This window comes from Scardinius erythrophthalmus (assembly GCF_964197995.2).
Source record: "Scardinius erythrophthalmus genome assembly, chromosome: 1".
NCBI lineage: Eukaryota > Metazoa > Chordata > Actinopteri > Cypriniformes > Leuciscidae > Scardinius > Scardinius erythrophthalmus.
The window spans coordinates 58,089,469-58,107,443 of record NC_138221.1 but is presented as its reverse complement, the minus strand read 5'-3'; the positions used below and the strand labels follow the sequence as shown (position 1 = coordinate 58,107,443).

The window sequence follows — 17,975 nt, the reverse complement described above, 5'->3', positions numbered from 1 at the left end:
AATCTTATCACATTGGACTAAGACTTACTGACTTTGCTCACACAGAGTATAACTACCCCAACATTTTGTGATAAATCTTGTAATTTGGGGGGATTCCCCCAAAAAGGTCAGAAATGAACTTTATCCTCAGGCCTATGATCAACCAGATATAAATATTTTGTAGGCCGGTAAATAAAGGCAAGGAACACCACAAGTGTGACTTTGTTCAATTTTGTACAAGATAAAAGCATTTAAAAAAAAACGTCCTAGTTAACTATTAAATAACATTAGTGTGATAAACAGTACAGTTATTTCCATATGTTGTTGAATATTGACAAAATAATCCAAAAATCATGCTTTTTTCACTCAAAAACTGAGGTGTAATCTCAGATCAATGAGACCTATGATCTATCAGTTCCAAAAATAAATACAAAACCGGTCCTAATTGAAAGAAAACAAGTTGACAAAAAGATTGAATCCAATATTTGTTGATAATATAGCATAACGAGAGATTTACAAGCAATTTTTAAAAGGCCGGTCATTTTTGGACCACCTTTGTTACAGGGTTTTGAACACAGTGTAAGGGTTAAACAGTAAAGAAGCGTGTGTATATGTAGGACGGGAAGCTGTGGCTGAGAGCTGATGCACAGGAGAGAGGAAGGTGTGAATTGGTGGGCCAGTTGCATGGTCATGAACATGCACGTGTAGGCTTTTGCACCACGTCTTGTACTAAATCCCATTATAGATTCCACCTCCAACCTACTCAGACCCAAACGGAATATGTCAATCTGAAAGACAAAAAAAAAATCCGCTTTTTACCGTTGATGTATTTTTTTTTTTTACTCGTTTTGAAACCAAATTAGATTTAAACGTGAGACATTTTTCTTCGCCTGTTGCAGATTTTGCTTTAACCATCGCTTGAGACAGCTTTACAGGTTTGCATGCAGATTCTGAGAGTGGTCTGACAGTTTTTTGGCTCACATGTATCGTCCGCCCACCTGTGGGCTTTTATGAGTGATGATTATCTCTTGCTCTGACATTGGGTCTTGCTCTCATTGTGTTGCAGTGGGTCTTTTTGCACTTCTCTGGATGTGCACTTGTCATCTGTAACGTGGCCAGAGACGGTATGCACATGGCTCCAGGTAAAATTTCGTATCCTTCGGTGTTTGTGGTGGACAGCCCCACGAGACCCCCTCCGCTGCCGCCCAAACCCGGCTATAGACAGCGGCAGAATAAGATCCAGATGCTGCTGGTCATCCTGGTCATTGTGGCTCTGTGTGGAATGACCCTTGAAGCTTGTTTCATCTACCGTCTGTACTCAACCGGAAAACAGCCTGTAAGTACCATTCAGTCCAACTTTCATTCAGCATCAACACTATCACTTCATCTCAGGCACATCTGGGGTTTTATCTCAGCCTCCTGATTTTCTTTCTCATAATGTTATTCAGGTTATCATTGTGGTTGATCAGTAGCATTTAGTTATCTCAGACATCAAAATTAAAATGATATTGAACTCAAATTAAAATAAAAAATTAACACAAATTAAAACACGGTACATGTCTACTAACTCTCATTAGAGTATTAGTCGACTGTTAGGTTAGGGTTCGGGTTAGTGGAATAAGTTGACGTAGTTGCAAAGTTACTAATAGTCTGTAGAATGTCTGTTAAGGGAGCATCAAAATAAAGTGTTAGCAGATTGAAATAATGTTTAGTAGCAATTGATTGTTAGCTATTGAAATAATACAACAATGAAACAGGATGCAGAATTTCTGTCAGGCTCCTCCCTTTACATGAAGTTTGCAGAAATGTAGCTGGACAGACATGTTGGTGCTCAAACCACATAGCGTGCTGTGGTTACCTGACCTAACCCGTGACCTAATAAACACGGTTATGAGAAATGGGTTTTAACCAACCTGCAGCGGGGTTATCTGATCATATGTAGCAGTGTGACACAAATTAAGTCAACTGGAGGATGTTTGAAATTCAAGTCTTTTAATTCATTGATAACTAAGTTCAAGTAACCACTACAACCCAAAGGGACAGAAATATCAGTTTTGGGGGGGTCAGATAATTTTTCTGATATTGTGAAAAAATATAATTACAGTTACAATACAAGTCAACTCCTATTTTCAGTGTAGGAACATTTTAATGTAAAGCGATTTCAGACACCCCTATTGTGGACCGTACCATTTTTAACCACCGTGGCTAGAAGCAACGGAGATAGAGAACGACTTCAACTTCTCAAGCGAGTGTCAACATTGAATGGCAAAACGCTAGTTTCATAAAGTATCATTATTTTCAACATTCCTTATTTGTATATTCAAAAATATTTAAAATAATCTAATTTAATACAGCTATAATTTTTCAATGTAAATTTTTTTATTTTATTGGTAACAGCCTAGTGTCTAATTATTTTAATTGAATATGTTTATAAAATTTAAGAATTTGAAATGAAAGATGGAGCATACATTTAATATAATTAGGGGAAAATGCCCTTTATAAAGGTACAAAAAATTACTCTGAGTGTTTTCAAACAGTGATGTAATGAAACATTGCCAATTTAAGCTTGAAGGGAGTAAAGCCTCTGTAATTTTGCCGAAAGAAGAACTTTTATTTTAAATAAATGTTCATTTTAAATCAGCCTACTTCAGTGTGATATGTTACCATATTATCATGCTTAACACTAAGAATTTGAATAATTGTAATGTGATGATCAGATGCAGATATCTAAATCAAAGAATATAGGCGGTTTGCGGGTGGATTATTTATTTTTAATAGTGGATTCGGGTGACTCAGAGTGCACCAGATGAATTTATCTTTAAAATGTACAAAATTTTCTTCTGGGGGGGCATGTCCCCGGACCCCCCTAGAGATACCAAGGTCCACCAACAAAAAAATGTGGGAAACACATTAGGCTATATGATGATGTAGCCTTGATGGTCATAGAAGAAGTGAAGGAGCAGTACCCCCCCAATTATGGTGGGGTAATTCGCACTCTGCTTACAACCGAGCGAACATTATATTAGTTGCTTTTTTTTAATAGTGTCATAAAGCTCTCAAGAAATGTTGGAAAGTCAGTTCAGGCGGTTTGTTTCAATTGTTCAAGAAAATGATTAGTTGACTCATTTGAGTCTCAGACGTGTTCCCAAACGTACAGCATTTTATTTTGTTAAACAATAATGTTTTCATATGCTATATGAGATAATTTAAATAAAGTTGTAAAAACTAAAAAGTTATATAGCTATAGTGTAAAATGTGTTCCAGTAAGTCACGATTAAGCGGAAGCGGCGACCGATCTTTTCTTCCGTATCGTCACATACAAACCTGTAGGGCGGCGACTTGCTTCGTTCAATCGGTTGTTGATTGGATTTTTAAAAGTGGACGTTGCTCTCAAAAGTGGAGGCTGATGAACGTGAGCTTACAGGGATGGGGTTTAAGCACTAAATGATTTCACTATTTAAGTAAAACTATTTAAAAAAAAACCACTATTTAATAAAAACTTTAAAAGTAGTTAAATATGAAGCATTATACCCTCATAGTACACGTACTGTAGGCTACTTCTATTTGATGTGTGTTTTCATCTGAGAGATGTATTTTTTAGATCTGCAATGCGTCTCTAAGCCGTTTCCTGTCAGATGTTATATAGACATTTAGAAGATGTCTTGAAGATGTTTATGATTTAGAATGTATGTAAATTGCTTTTTAAAAGATGTTTATCAGATGTTCCCTTACGAAAAAGTTTATTCAAGTGTGCTATCAGTATACTTCTTTTAAACTAAAAAAAAGAAAGTATACTTTCAGTCTACTTTTTATATACTTCTCAGAAATATACTTAGAATTGCACTTAAGTATACTTTACTTACATAGACAGAAAAGTCTAAGTGTATTTGGACTATACTTGTACTCAATCTTTTGACTGAGATATTTAAAAGTATAATTAAGTATTCTAAGTATACTTGGCGTGTAGTTGTGTTTACTCTTTTGATTGAGTAGCCTATTAAATACTTTTTTCACATAGTTTTACATACTGTCTTAAAAACTTACATTGTTTAAAAATACTGAGTTATAAAGAATACTTTCAGGTATACTTGCAGTATAAAACTACTAAACTTGTAGTTTACTGAGAGTATATATCAAAGTGTACTTTTATAACCTAAAAAAAAAACTACAAGTATTTAAATAGTAAACTACTAGTATACTTGTAGTACAGATGCAGTACAATTGAGAAACGTAGTTGTAAACTAGTCAATGTTTACTGTTACAATTATAGTACACATAAAAGTATACTTTTATATACCAAAAAGTGGGCCAATTTAATCCTATAATCAGTATTGAAATAGTACACTTACAAGTTTACTACTAGTACATTGATATTAGTTTACTTATACTTAATAAACCTGAACATTACTTAAGTATACTTAATAAAATAAACTTGAAGTATACGTTTTTTTGTAAGAGTTTGTACACAACAGATATTTTTCAGATGACAACAAGACATACGTGTGCTATCTAGGTCAGAAAATGTAGAGGTGATGCTTATGAACTGATGTTATTTTACAACAAATGAAGTGCAGGAGTTTGCTGCTATGAAGACACAATATCCGCCGCAGAAGTAGCAGTCCATGATACATCATTGTAATGTTTTTCTGAGGTGTTTTCACCCAAGGCATTTAAAAATCATAAACTGAAAGTGAATTTTATAAATGTATGATTCTCCTTTCAGACCCCTACAAATGAACCTCAGTTTGCCATGATAAAAAAAGGTAAAGATCACTTAACTTGTATTGTCACAAGTTTACTTTGATGCGTTACATTGTTTTGCATTTTTTAAATTCTAGTTAAACATGGCATATGAAGAATATCAGATTGCACTTAAATCTATGGTAAATTTGTGCTTTTTTTATAGAGAAAGAAGGAAATCACAAACAACTTGGAGAAATGAAGCCATCAAAACCAATGGCACAACTGACAAGTAATTTCACATCTGTTATTATTATTATTTTAGCTGTTAGGTTTAGTTTATTTGGCATTATTGACAATCAACACTACCAATCCAATGTCTACTCAGTATGAATATTTCCAAGTAATCAGAACTGAAGTAACACAAATAGAAGCAAATTGCACATGCATGTTGGACACTTGTTAGCTGGATTTACTTTTCCTTAAAATCATGAGAAATATAAATTCAGTCAAGTGCTGAAACATTTGAGTGCTAATGTACATGACGCTAATGCTGTCCTCTCCCATGTAGCTGGGAATTCAACTGTTAATGGAGTCGTGCTGTGGAATGAGAATCATGAATCCATCCTTCACCAAGTCAAACTCAAGCCAGCTCAGGGAAAACTCGTCATAGAGAAAGAGGGATATTATTCCGTCTACTCAAAGATCCACTTCCAAGATGATAAAATCACATGCACCCACTCTGTACTGCGGACTACAGATCGATATGGGTCTGAGATTCTGCTTCTCCAGTCCTCTAGGTTTCATCTTAAACTCCAGAGGCCGAGAATCACAGACAACAGCTTCCTCAGCGGCATGTTTCATCTCTACAAAGGAGATGCTGTCTTTGTCAGGGTGAAAAATTGTACACTTGTGTTGTCCAATGCTGCTGAGAACTACTTTGGTGTGTTCATGGTTTAGATTAAATCTGGAGTCTGACTTTTACCAAACAATCTCAGGGGGAAAAAAAAGGTACAAAAGCTGTCACTTGAAATGTATGAAAAATGAACATGAAAATGTACCGTCCCAGTGACAGCTTTTGATCTGGTGTTTCTAAGAGTGTATGATAAATCTGTAGACGTTGAATAAGTGCACGACTAGATTTGGATGGAAACTAGATATTTTTATATTTATTTTTCCTTTAAAAGTGTACAAACTAATTGTTCCACCTGAAAACAAGCTAGACACGCCAAATTAACAAATTATGAAATGAGTAGTACATGTGAGGGGTCATATCAAAAGGAATCAAACTTAATCTTTTGAGATTGTATGATAAATATACAGAATATATTTTTAAATAGATAAAAATGACTAACAATAAGAGTAAAATGTAGTTAAAAAAAAGTTCTAAAGCCTGTAATGTTTCTGTGTGCACATCTGTTAGAAAAGATCGGCAGAAATATATATTAAAATAGATCTGATCATTTCAGTTTGATCTTTATAGTTGTGGCACATTTAGCATAAATTGTTTTATTATGTAATATAGGCTTTGGTTAATAATGTCTGTAACTAATAATATAATCAGATCATGACTCCTCAGTAGGTGTCTGAATAAATTCAGAACAGCTGTAATAATAATTGTTTAGGAAGATGAACATGATTTTTAATTGCACCTTTATTTTGCTCAATATGTAAAATCATACTATTGCAATATATCACAGCTCTTTTTGCTTTGCACATCTTAAATATTATATATATATATATATATATATATATATTTACTCTTTAAAATCGTTCTTATAAATATTTAATTAAATTATGCAACTATTTGAAGATATTCCTTGCCTACAGTGAGGTCTGAAAATTGTATATACATACTTATATACAAAGTATATATATATATATATATATATATATATATATATATATATATATATATATATATATATATATATATATACTTTCAAGTCAATGAAACGGAAGATCTTTTCTTTCATATTGTGACATACATCCAAGTGAAATACATTATCGGAAAAGATACAAATATGGCGGGGGTTCCACACACACACACACACACACACACACACACACACACACTGGTGTAAAAACAATTTCTACTCAAAGATTGTTAGTGAATATTTCAAAAAACAACTTAAAGGGATAGTACACCCAAATATTTTTGTGATCATTTAGCCTACTCACTGTTGGTTATCAAACTGTTGATATAGCCATTGACTTCCACAGTTTTTTTGTTGTTTTTTTCTACTGAGTAGCTTAACTTATGTCCAATTTTTCATTTTTGGGTGAACTATCCCTTTATGTCCTGCATACGGTACGTTACCAGAGAATTCTGTCGTTAAATAATCTCACAGGAAAATGTGACTAGATGCCGATTTTGTATGAATTCATATGCGAATTGTACGATTTTTAGAAAAAAGTAAGCATAAAATTCACAAAGTACAAAAATGTACAAATGTGATTGTGCAAATTTATACGAATCTGCTACCATTTCGCCAAAACGTAAAATAGTTAAGAATTGCCATGAGGATGTGTTTGATCGAAAAGATCGAGTTGATATTTTGATTGAACATTATAAAGTAAAAAAAAAAAAAACATTCACAATAATATCTATGACATACATATAGGGGTAATTTCCATTTCATGCCGACGATAAAGCATGTCATTTTGTAATAACCATAAACACTTGCTCTGTATGTTTGAGAATCCTGATACAGCAACATTGACTCTCACAGAAATATTTAATTGCAAAATTAAATCATTTTCTCTAATCGTTTCAAACTTTTGGACCCCTTTATAGCCAATCTCATATTATGCATACTAAGTGGCACATGTTCATGTTTTTGGATCTGCACAGTGGATATAATTTATTTGAATGATCAATATCTCTCTGCATCAGCTGCACAAAACTTTATTTACATTAAATGAATGTTTGTTCATTTTGAATGGATTTTCTGCTCAAAATAAAGTTCTGCCAAACCTCAGTCTGCTCTAAGTCATCCTTACATGCAGTTACATAAGACGCGGTGCATGATTCGTCATTTAAGCAATGATCCGTAATGCTGCGGTTTGACCTTTCCAGCTACAGTGACACTTTCATTTGTGATTCTTGCTTTACCTGCACATTTATTTTTAAATTCATGATGTACAGTTTTTCTGACTCATCTTATCCTCCATTGGGTGCGGAGAGATGTGAGTCATTTGTCTATTGAGATGCTACCTGTTGTTCACATGTGTCAGATGACATCAGCGATGCCACTGCAACAAACATTTCGAGGTTTGGAGAAACGCTTGGGTCGTTGTCCATTGCGCACGCATATGCGCTTATCGTTTGAATCAGGTCCCTTTATTTGATATTATTCTAAGAAGCTTTTCTTTGTGAACGCCCACGCTTCTGTGTATTCTTAGCAGAGCTTGTAAACTGCAGAGGAAGTGGGGGTGGGGGACGGACGCTACCCGCCGCAAACACAGGTATGAGAACGGCTGTTTCGCTGACTCAGATCTGTCTGTCTTAAGACTGAAGCTTTTCTAACGAGCTCGGTGGAAGATTCCAGATGCACATTTAGACAAAGTGAATCGGTAGGCCCAACCTTTCATGACATTATCACTTTCAGAAAAGAGTATGGTGGTTTCATGCAGCCAATGCATGAGTTTGATGATGCCTTGATGTCAGGCACAGCCTTAAGTGTACTGATTTTGAATGGGAAGGTGCGTGTGTGTGTTTGTCCTTTGACTTCTCTTGTGTTGATGTGTGTGTATGTGTTGTGTATAGTTCCTTTGTGGGTGTATATGATCCAGTGTATGTTCACATTAGCATATTTAGTCTTTCTCCTGTTTTGGTTGGGTGAAACTGAAAGTTATTTGGCTGGATTTCCCTGCCCTTTCAATTTCCACTTTATAGTATCAGTAAAGCGTCTGAAGAGTGTGTCTCCAGATAGACTGAAGATTCAGATCAGAAGGGTTGCTGATTTCCAGGGCTAGTGTGAAAATGCTTTTTGCTCATGAAAAGCACATTGATTAATCATGTGGAAATAGGCATAGTTAACCTAAAAATGAAAATTCTGTCATCATTTATTCACCCTAATGTTGTTCCGAACCTGTATGAAATTCTTTCCTGTCTGGAACACAAAAGAAGATATTTTGAAAAATGTCGGTAACCAAACAGTTGATGAGCCCCATTGACTTCCATATTTTTTTTTCCTACTGTGGAAGTCAATGGGGTCCATCAACTGTTTGGTTTTCCATATTCTTCAAAATATCTTCGTTTGTGGTCAGCAGAGGAAAGAGACTCATTTAGGTTTGGAACAACTTGAGGGTGAGTAAATGATGACAGAATTTATCACTTTAAATTCCATTTCACGTTACAAATCTTTTTCCGCCATTGTTTTACCAAACAACAACTGAATCTCTTAAGGGAATAGATCATCTCTGAATCTTCCAACATCCCCATCTTAAATGCATTTCATATGACTCGTGTATTTCAAGTACAAAGTAAAAATAAAGTCTTTACGCACTGGTAATTCACCGCAGCGCTCAAATCTCATCGATTGCATTCAGATTCAAATACAGGACCAATAAACATGACATGTCAGGTTCGCAGAAACCATTGAGACCAAAATGCCATTCTTGTGTGAATGTCACATGCCAGTTTCAATTACGTGCAAGCAATAGAGAATGAGACTTGAGAGCTGCAGCAGATGGGAAGATCTCAATCATAATCTAAATTTAAATCTATTGATCACACAAAGCTAAGTTTTTAGAAGATCGCCAACACCAATGCCACCAATGCCACCATAGCCTATTGGTGGATCTCATGTGAGTGACAGGTTGCCCCGCCCTCACGCCAGTAAACGCGTCATCAGAGAAGAGGTGTTGCTCCAAGAAGGAGGGGAGGTTATTTTGATTAAAGAGTAGGAGGGCACATGAATTTAAAAAATTGTGCAAGGATAAATTATTTATGATAAATATTCCATAAAAAAATCTCAATTTTATTTATTTAATGGTGACATAAACACAATAAGTTGAAAGAACTAAATTTGGGTAAGAAAAAATAAATAGGTGGTTTGGGCCTTTCTAACAAAACAGAAATGTTCGACTTGTCGATTTATGAAGGACTTTAAAAAAAAAAAAAGCACAGCACAACACTCAGAAGTCCAACATCTCACAGTGTTAAAATCAGTAAGTAAAACAGCGCCACCTGCTGCTGTAATATGGGAGCTCAAGTGACAGAGCCTCTTACCCCCATTGTCTTGATCTGACAGACATGCATTGTGTTATTGTCTGAGAGAGAGAGCAGCGGCGGATGAGACAGTTCAAATAAAGGCAAATGAAATGTGTGAAATGAGAGATATTTTCCTCTTACACCACCGATCAAAACAAGAGACACAAGAACATCAAATTAGCATTTTTCAATATCATTTTCAGCAACACAGCATGAGAAGGGAAAGAGATCTCAAGAAAACAAAGATCGTGAGAAGTGAGAAGAAGCCGATGAATGAATTCACTGAAAAAGAGATTCCCCTCAGCAACAGAAGCGAGTGCAGTGGAAATGCTTCTGCATTATCTCGCTCTTCCTGTGGAGGAGGTGGAGAACGGATGGTTTTGACGAGAGTGGGCTGTAAAATTAGCATTATGGACCTTTTGGTGGCTAATATGAGAGCGATTGCCCTTTTCGGATTCATTGGAAACGGCCACATGAAAAGACGAGAAAAGAGGAACACCCACTCAGAAAAGACGGGATGTGCACCAGTATATCGCCTTGTGTGCAGAATTATTATTTATGCGTAGGACTTCACCATGTCATGAAGCCAAAATTATTTGACCTCAGGCAAATTCAATCAGTTATTTTAAAATTGTGTCTACTATTAAAGGTGAACTAAGTAACTTTTTTTACCTTAACTGAACAGCTTCGGAGTCATTGGAATGGTTATATTACTTATTTCGGGTTGAATGGTTGTCGTTTCGCACCCCCCTGGTGGCCGTGAGCGGAAAATACGCACTTGCAACTTTGAGCCGGCGGGCCGGCGGCCGCCGCGTCAGGAAGTATCGCGTGAGATCAGGTCTCACGATGTAAACAATTGCTTTATGGCCAAAAGAAATCTGCTAAAATGCTGTCATTATTGCGCTCCCTCACGCTGTTCGAACCCGAATGAAGAAGACGTTTTAAAGAATGTCCCATCTGCTTTGATGTCGTTGATCTATAGCCTCTGGTGTCTGAGAATCACCAACGAGTTTTACAACAGTGTTGTCAAATATCTATTCCGAAGCTGTGGGGAGAGCTCTAGAGAGAAACCTGCGAGCAAAAAGCGAGAATACAGCGAAGAAATCCCGAAGCTACTGAGTGCTGCTTTAAATCCACAATTTTCAATTTATTTTTTTAAGCAATTCACTCAGTGTCCATCCATCTTGGCAATATATTCCTATAGGCTAACTCATAACCAAACGGAATGGCCAAAATCTCAAAAACGTTTTTTTGCCCAGATCCGGGCCACATCTGCTACATGTGGATTCAACGTGTACCAGATGTGGGCCGGATCTGGGCCGACACTATATTGCTGTCTGGGGTGTGTTCATGGTGAAGCATGTTGGAAAACAAATCACACATTTCGGGGAAGATGAAGAGAAATTTCCAATAGACAAATGAAGTATCCTAGTCAGAGGCCAGATGACTAAAGTTGCGGACACATTGCTGTTTTAGGAATTTTTGCGGGCTGTTCGATAATTTCAATAGGAATCCATGTGATCAGGAGTTTTGCATGAGGACGAAAAAGTTCCCCACGCAGATTTCGGTCGTCTTCAAAAAATGCCCATCTCGTAGATTATCCTTGTAAACAGTCGGTTATGGCTTAAGTGAACATAAACAGTCCAGAAAGACAATGCATGTGTACAGTATCAGTACATTGGATCCATGCATAATGTCTTAAAGTGACAGCTGCCTAATATTCCTGCTGATGTCTGTGTTTTTTATGTTAACAGCAAAGGACAAAGAAAAAATCACTCACTGCTCTTGACTGGGAAACTTTATTAAGGATTAATCTACAGTATATTTAATTTATACAGTGATGGCCATGCAGTGGCTATCAGGCTATTCATTTGTTCAGTTTCTGTACCTGAAAACAACTATTAGACCTACCTGAAAAACCTGAAAAGCACTGTTTATTTCATTTGTATCTTTATTCTTCTGTATTTATTAGTGTTATTGCTTGTAATTTGATTATTTGTTCTTTTTTCTCTCTTTTTTTTTACAGACAGTTTACTTGTCTTTAATGATGTTTTAAATTTATATTAGTTAGGCTAGTAGTTTTAGCTGAGGTATCGAAATCTAACACCTTTGATATCTAAACCTTTGGTGTCATTGCTTCCTGTTTTTGCAGCCTACTTATTTTTTAGATACTAGTATCTATTCCATTAAGTACTAGTACTTATTCATTAGCTAGTGCTTATTCTTTAGGATCTAGTGCCTATTCTTTAGATACTAGTACCTTTTTAAAATATACTAGTAGTTATTCATTAGATACTAGTTCTTATTTTTTTAGAGACTGGTACTCATTCATTGGATACTAGTACCTATTAGCCTGGCAAGCCAGACCTACATCAAGATGTTAGGTCTGGAAACTCACCATAGACACGGCTCAATCCGAGGGGCGGGATAAACGGCTGTCTTTCAAATTCCCTCTGCACGCAATAGGACAGCGCTTAAACCAACCAGAGCGTTTTCCCAACAGCGGAGCTTAGTTGATAGATTCAACTTTTGCCATATCTGGCCAGCAAAACTACAAACACATCTTCCTTTTTTTAAGAATGACTTAAGTGCCGTTCTTTGCTCTTTTCTCAAAGAAAAACTTAACTCCAAGTCCTCCAGAGTCGCGGCCAAAGCCGATTCGAAAGGCCGTTGTTCTCCAGCAGCAGCCGCCATTCTTTGTTTGCAAGTAGCAGCTGTCGCAACTCTGTCGTCATATGTTAAGCCTGCCCCCGCCTACTCTATACACGACGTGATTGGCCTGACCCAATTTGGGTTTTTGCAGCTAGAAGGTCTATTGAGAGTTGCTAGACCTCCCTGGCTGCGAAATACATTTTGCTGCCGCTAGGATGCGTCTAGATTTCTAGGCTAAGTACCTAAATAGACACTAGTACTTATTCATTAGATTCTAGTGACTATTAAATTGGAACTAGTACTTATTTATTAGATACTAGTACTTATTCATTAGTTACTAGTCCTTATTATTAGATACTAGAACTTATTCATTAGATACTAGTACTTATTTCGATAATATTCTTTTGTTACTCGTAACACATTTTAAATGTTTGCCATTGACTTCTATGGGGATCTGTCATTCAGATATTAACTATTCAGTTCTGACTAGTATGTATTCCAATTGTGACTAGTATGTATTTATTAGATACTTGTAGTTATTCATTAGGTACTAGTACTTATTTTTTAGATACCAGTACCTATTACTAGATGCTAGTACTTGTTCAATAGATACTAGTACTTAGATACTAGTTCCTATACTCTGATTATGATATTTAATCCATGTGAACCATACTTCTAGGATACTTTGGGCTTATAACACTTTGAAAACCCCAGTTTTAGAGCAAAAGGCCAATAATACCTGGAGAGCGCTATAGTATTCTCATTTATTCTCAACCAACCAACATGTAGAAACAGGCTTTGTTCCCACAGCTGCCATGATGTTTTTTTAAAGCAGCACTCTGTAGCTTCGGGATTTCTTCGCTGTATTCTCGCATTTTGCTCGCAGGTTTCTCTCTAGAGCTCCCCCCACAGCTTCGGAATAGATATTTGATAACACTGTTGTAAAAACTCGTTGGTGATTCTCAGACACCAGAGGCTATAGATCAACGACATCAAAGCAGATGGGACATTCTTTAAAACATCTTCTTCATTCGGGTTCGGACAGCGTGAGGGAGCGCAATAATGACAGCATTTTAGCAGATTTCTTTTGGCCGTAAAGCAATTGTTTACATCGCGAGACCTGATATCACGCGAGACTTCCTGACGCCGGCTCAAAGTTGCAAGTGCATATTTTCCGCTCACGGGCACCAGGGGTGTGTGAAACGACCACCATTTAACCCGAAATAAGTAATATAACCATTCCAATGACCCCGAAGCTGTTCAGTTAAGGTAAAAAAAAGTTACTTTAACTAGCGGGTTTTCTCCTTCCAGCATGCCTCTGTTAGAACAAGAGTAAATATGTATAAATTTAATAAAATAAAAAAAACATCCGTACCCATCACTGAAAAGGTTTTGATAAGACAAAAGCAGTGCATGTAATATTCAGGGCTACTGAGCAGGAATTTGAGATGAGTGTGTGAAAGATGTTGATGAACTCATAATGGGCTCCTCGAAAGCAGATGTGCTGAGTGATGTTTTGGTTTACGCACTCTTTCGCTTTCTTTTCAGAAAGAGGGTCCCGCTATTGAGTCATCAAAACATGATGTCACATTAGCACAAAATGATGACTCTATAGATTCAAGATCTCTGTGATCAATCTCACATGCAGAACCATAACAGAAGGCTCAGAGGTAGCCTAACTGAAGACGGTTCAGTTTAGTGCCATGGTAAGATTAAATTAGAAATGGGGGGTTGGGTTAGATTAGATTAAAGTTGAAATGATTATTGAAAACATGTCAGTGTTGAAAAACCCACGGTTAACTAAACATGTTTGCTGATGGATTCATGGAAATTAGTCACTGCTGTGTTTCTGCCCCCTCACTCCCACCTCGATGGAAAGTCTTATCACTGTCTGTCTCATTCTTGTAAGTATATCAGCCAGTCTACCATCAGTATGAATGAGTCATCATCACAAAAAAAAAATGCATATTACAATGGCAGAAAGTATGTAGTTGTTTATTAAAACCATTGTCTTACACATAAGCTTTTTGACAGAGATATCTGTGATAAAATATGGACACAAACCTCCACAAAATGAGTAACTTTATTTGAAAGGAGATCTTAAGACATTAAGTAATATTACAAAACAAAACATTAATTCAGCCATTTACAGTGACCCCAATAAGTGACCAAATAAGTTCACCAGAAAAATGAAAATTCTGTCATTATTTATCCACCCTCAAGTTGTTCCAACCTGTATGAGTTTCTTTTTTCTGCTGAGCATCAAATAAGATATATTTCGAAGAATATGGGTAACCAAACAGTTGATGGACCACAATGACGCAATGGAATTTTTGGGTGAACTATCTTTTTTTTTTTTTTTAAACCATACATTTTAAGTTGCCAAAAAAAGCAGATGGTTGATAAATACAGATAAATATGACAAATATATATAATAAAAATAAAAAACAACAACAAGAAAACACATATGCATAAATTTACAGTATATACATACTTCTACTGGCTTGGCTCTCTTGATACACCACCTGACCAATGACATTGGCGAAAACTTCAGGCTGAATTAGAAATAGCATATTAGCCATATTGCCTTATTATATGAGTGTAGTTAAAGAATACCTCCCGTTTATTAAAGGGAGGTATTCTGATATTCTTTGTCTGCACTTGACCCTATAACCCCACTCTATTCAATGTATGTATATTCAGTGTGTATGGCATTTTCCAGAAATATGTTTTTTGAGGAGCTTATAATAGTGACAAAATATAACCAGAGAGAAAACAAGCGGTATTTATTCCCCTTTCTCCTTTAAATCTTGAAAACACAAAATCTTGATGTTCAAGCTGTACATTAAGTGATGTGTTGACCATAATTCTCAAACAAATCAAATGTACAACATCAGTAAGAATAAATCTCATTAGAAATTTCTATTGATTCAGGTTTTGTAGTGTGGATAGTAAATAAAGGGTTCACAATACCAAAGTGAGTATGTTGTAGAAACATTTGGAGCAGTTCAGGGCCTTAGCGAAGGGTCAGTTGCACACAAATATATATTTTTAACAAAGTGCATCAATAGTACCCAATTTTACATTGGCACACTCTAAAAAAATGCTAGCTTGTTTCAAACCATGTTTGGGTCAAATTTGCCAAAAACCAACCATTGGTTTAATTTTTTTTATTCATTTTTTAAACCCAACGGATGGGTTTGTCCATATCTGACCCAAACATGGGTCAACCAAACATTTTTTAGAGTGTTTAACAATCAGAATTCGGCTATGCAGTAACACATCGTTCTTCGAGTGGAGAAAAGCTTAAATATAGTGCAATAAAGGCAGAGAGCTTTCACTTTTTTTGGAGATGTGACTTTAAGAAATAAATAAAATATAATACATTTCTTACCAAATCAAACATGCCACACACTCCCTCCAGTGCACTTCAAAATCCAACAGGTCAGTGCAAATCAGAGTCCACATTCATACTGTCACAGATCCATTTCAGTCTTTTGATCTAGATCTAATGAAGCTTGATCACTCCCAGGTAGGTTTCAGTGGGATAGTTCTGGATTTTGGCTTTAGGGTAGCAGGTCACATTTAAGACATCTCCCTTACCCAGTTTAACCCCTTTACCCATGAAGCCAGTTGGGAGTATTGATCCATTGATAAGACCTTTTGAAAGCACACCTATTTTTTTTGATTGAATAGTGATTGTATAGTTGTCGTTCATGCGAGGATCAAGGGTAACCTGCAGGTACAGGAAATATAGGCCATCGCACTTCACCTTCAACTGATCATCTCCCTCGATGAAGGTAGTATTTACTGGTTTCCAAAGGAGTAGCTCCACCATTTCTCTTTGAGGCCCTGTGAACAAGTCTAGAGATAAGTCCTTTTCAGGTTTTTATTATGCTTACCATAGAAAAGATAACATTTTATTTGTGAATTTAGTATCCAAATTGCTGTTAAGGCTACTTTAGGACATTAAGGGATACAATTTTGTTCTAGTAAGGGAATAACAATCACAAACTGAAGACACGTTAAGATAAAGATTTAAATGTCTAAAAGATTCAAAGCGCTGACTTACAGTTCGGTGAAAATTGCATTAGGTTGTCCATGCCCGTGACTTTACATGGTTGGATGTGGTTTCTGTGATCCTGTTGATCCTGTTGATCCTGTTGTTCCTGTAATTCAGATAGGGCCAACATGAAGGCCCATACTGGGGTTAATTCAGATAGAGTTGACATGGGACCAATACTGGGGGCTAATTCAGATTGGGCTGAAATGAAACCCATTAGCCCTGGGTTCTGGTTTCTTGACAGTTGCTAAAGTGCTCAGGTTGGTCACTAGGTCATTTCCAACAGGTTGATGGAATGTTGTCCAATTCATCTATCCCCTTTAGCACATTTTCCCTCAAATATGTATTTTCAAATGTATGTAAAAGGTATGTGCACAAGCAGCGCTTCTGATGTCAGACAAGCCAGGGAAGAGCAGCGGTGGCATTTCCCCTCAGTGGAATGATGTCATAATGCCATGTTCTACTGTACTGCGGTTGCATGTTTGTTTTCACCAGTCCAATATGCTGCATCTACATTTGTGTGTGTGTGTGTGTGTGTGGAAAAAAACAATTTCAAGAGAAAGTATAGTTTCAGAACTTAACCAATTTCATTTTCAAACAGCAGAATCAGGTTCTCATATCTTATAGGTGTTACTTTTGAGTTAAACCACCAGTTAAATCCTATAGACAATCCTATAACCTTCTAAAAGTTACCCGAAAAGGATAGTTTCTTACGTTTTATTTTTTTGTAGCACAATCACTCTCTTAAAAATAAAGGTTCTTTATTGGCATTTATGATTCCATGAAGAAACATCCACGGAAGCTTTCCATTCCGCTAAAGGTTCTTTAGATTTTTTTAAATGTTCTTTCCAAAAAAGTACTGTTTACTGAAAGGTTCTTTGGGGAACCCAAAATGGTTATTGTATGGCATTGTTGCGCAAAGCCTCTTTTTGAACCTTTTAAGAGTGTAAAAAAAAAATAGTTCCTTTATATGAAAAAACTGTGACTCAAAAATGATGGGAAATTGTAATTGCATCAGATGCTGATCTCTATCAACTACAGTATGTCACAGAATGTTTCGTTTCTTATTTTCTCTTGCACTAAATTGTTCGTTGGGCAGCCAGAACATGTTTTGACATGTTCATGTGGTAACCATATTTGACCTTCCAACTGGCATGAAACCACAGGTCTCATGTCTTATCAGACAAACAGAAGCATTTTCGGCAAATTCAGATCTCTCCACTTCGCTGGAAAGAACAGTGATGATTGATACTGAGCAGCAGAATCAAAACTGACATATACTGAGTTTCCACATTGGCACTAAATGAGCTGTTCGGTTAACTGCATAACAAAGACTCAGCTTTTTTTATGGTCATCGCATGCTTACTTACTGTAACTTACTGT

At 36.3% G+C, this 17,975-nt stretch overlaps 1 protein-coding gene across 1 annotated transcript; it reads left to right on the top strand.

Annotated features, from left to right (window-relative positions):
* The first annotated feature begins 1,051 nt into the window (after positions 1–1,051).
* On the top strand, positions 1,052–6,025 carry LOC308694108 (TNF superfamily member 14). Its single transcript, XM_081371411.1, has 4 exons — positions 1,052–1,315; positions 4,703–4,742; positions 4,886–4,951; positions 5,231–6,025. The coding sequence occupies exons 1-4, from the start codon at positions 1,106–1,108 to the stop codon at positions 5,617–5,619; spliced, it is 705 nt and encodes a 234-aa protein (XP_081227537.1). The 5' UTR covers positions 1,052–1,105; the 3' UTR covers positions 5,620–6,025.
* Positions 6,026–17,975: the final 11,950 nt, after the last annotated feature.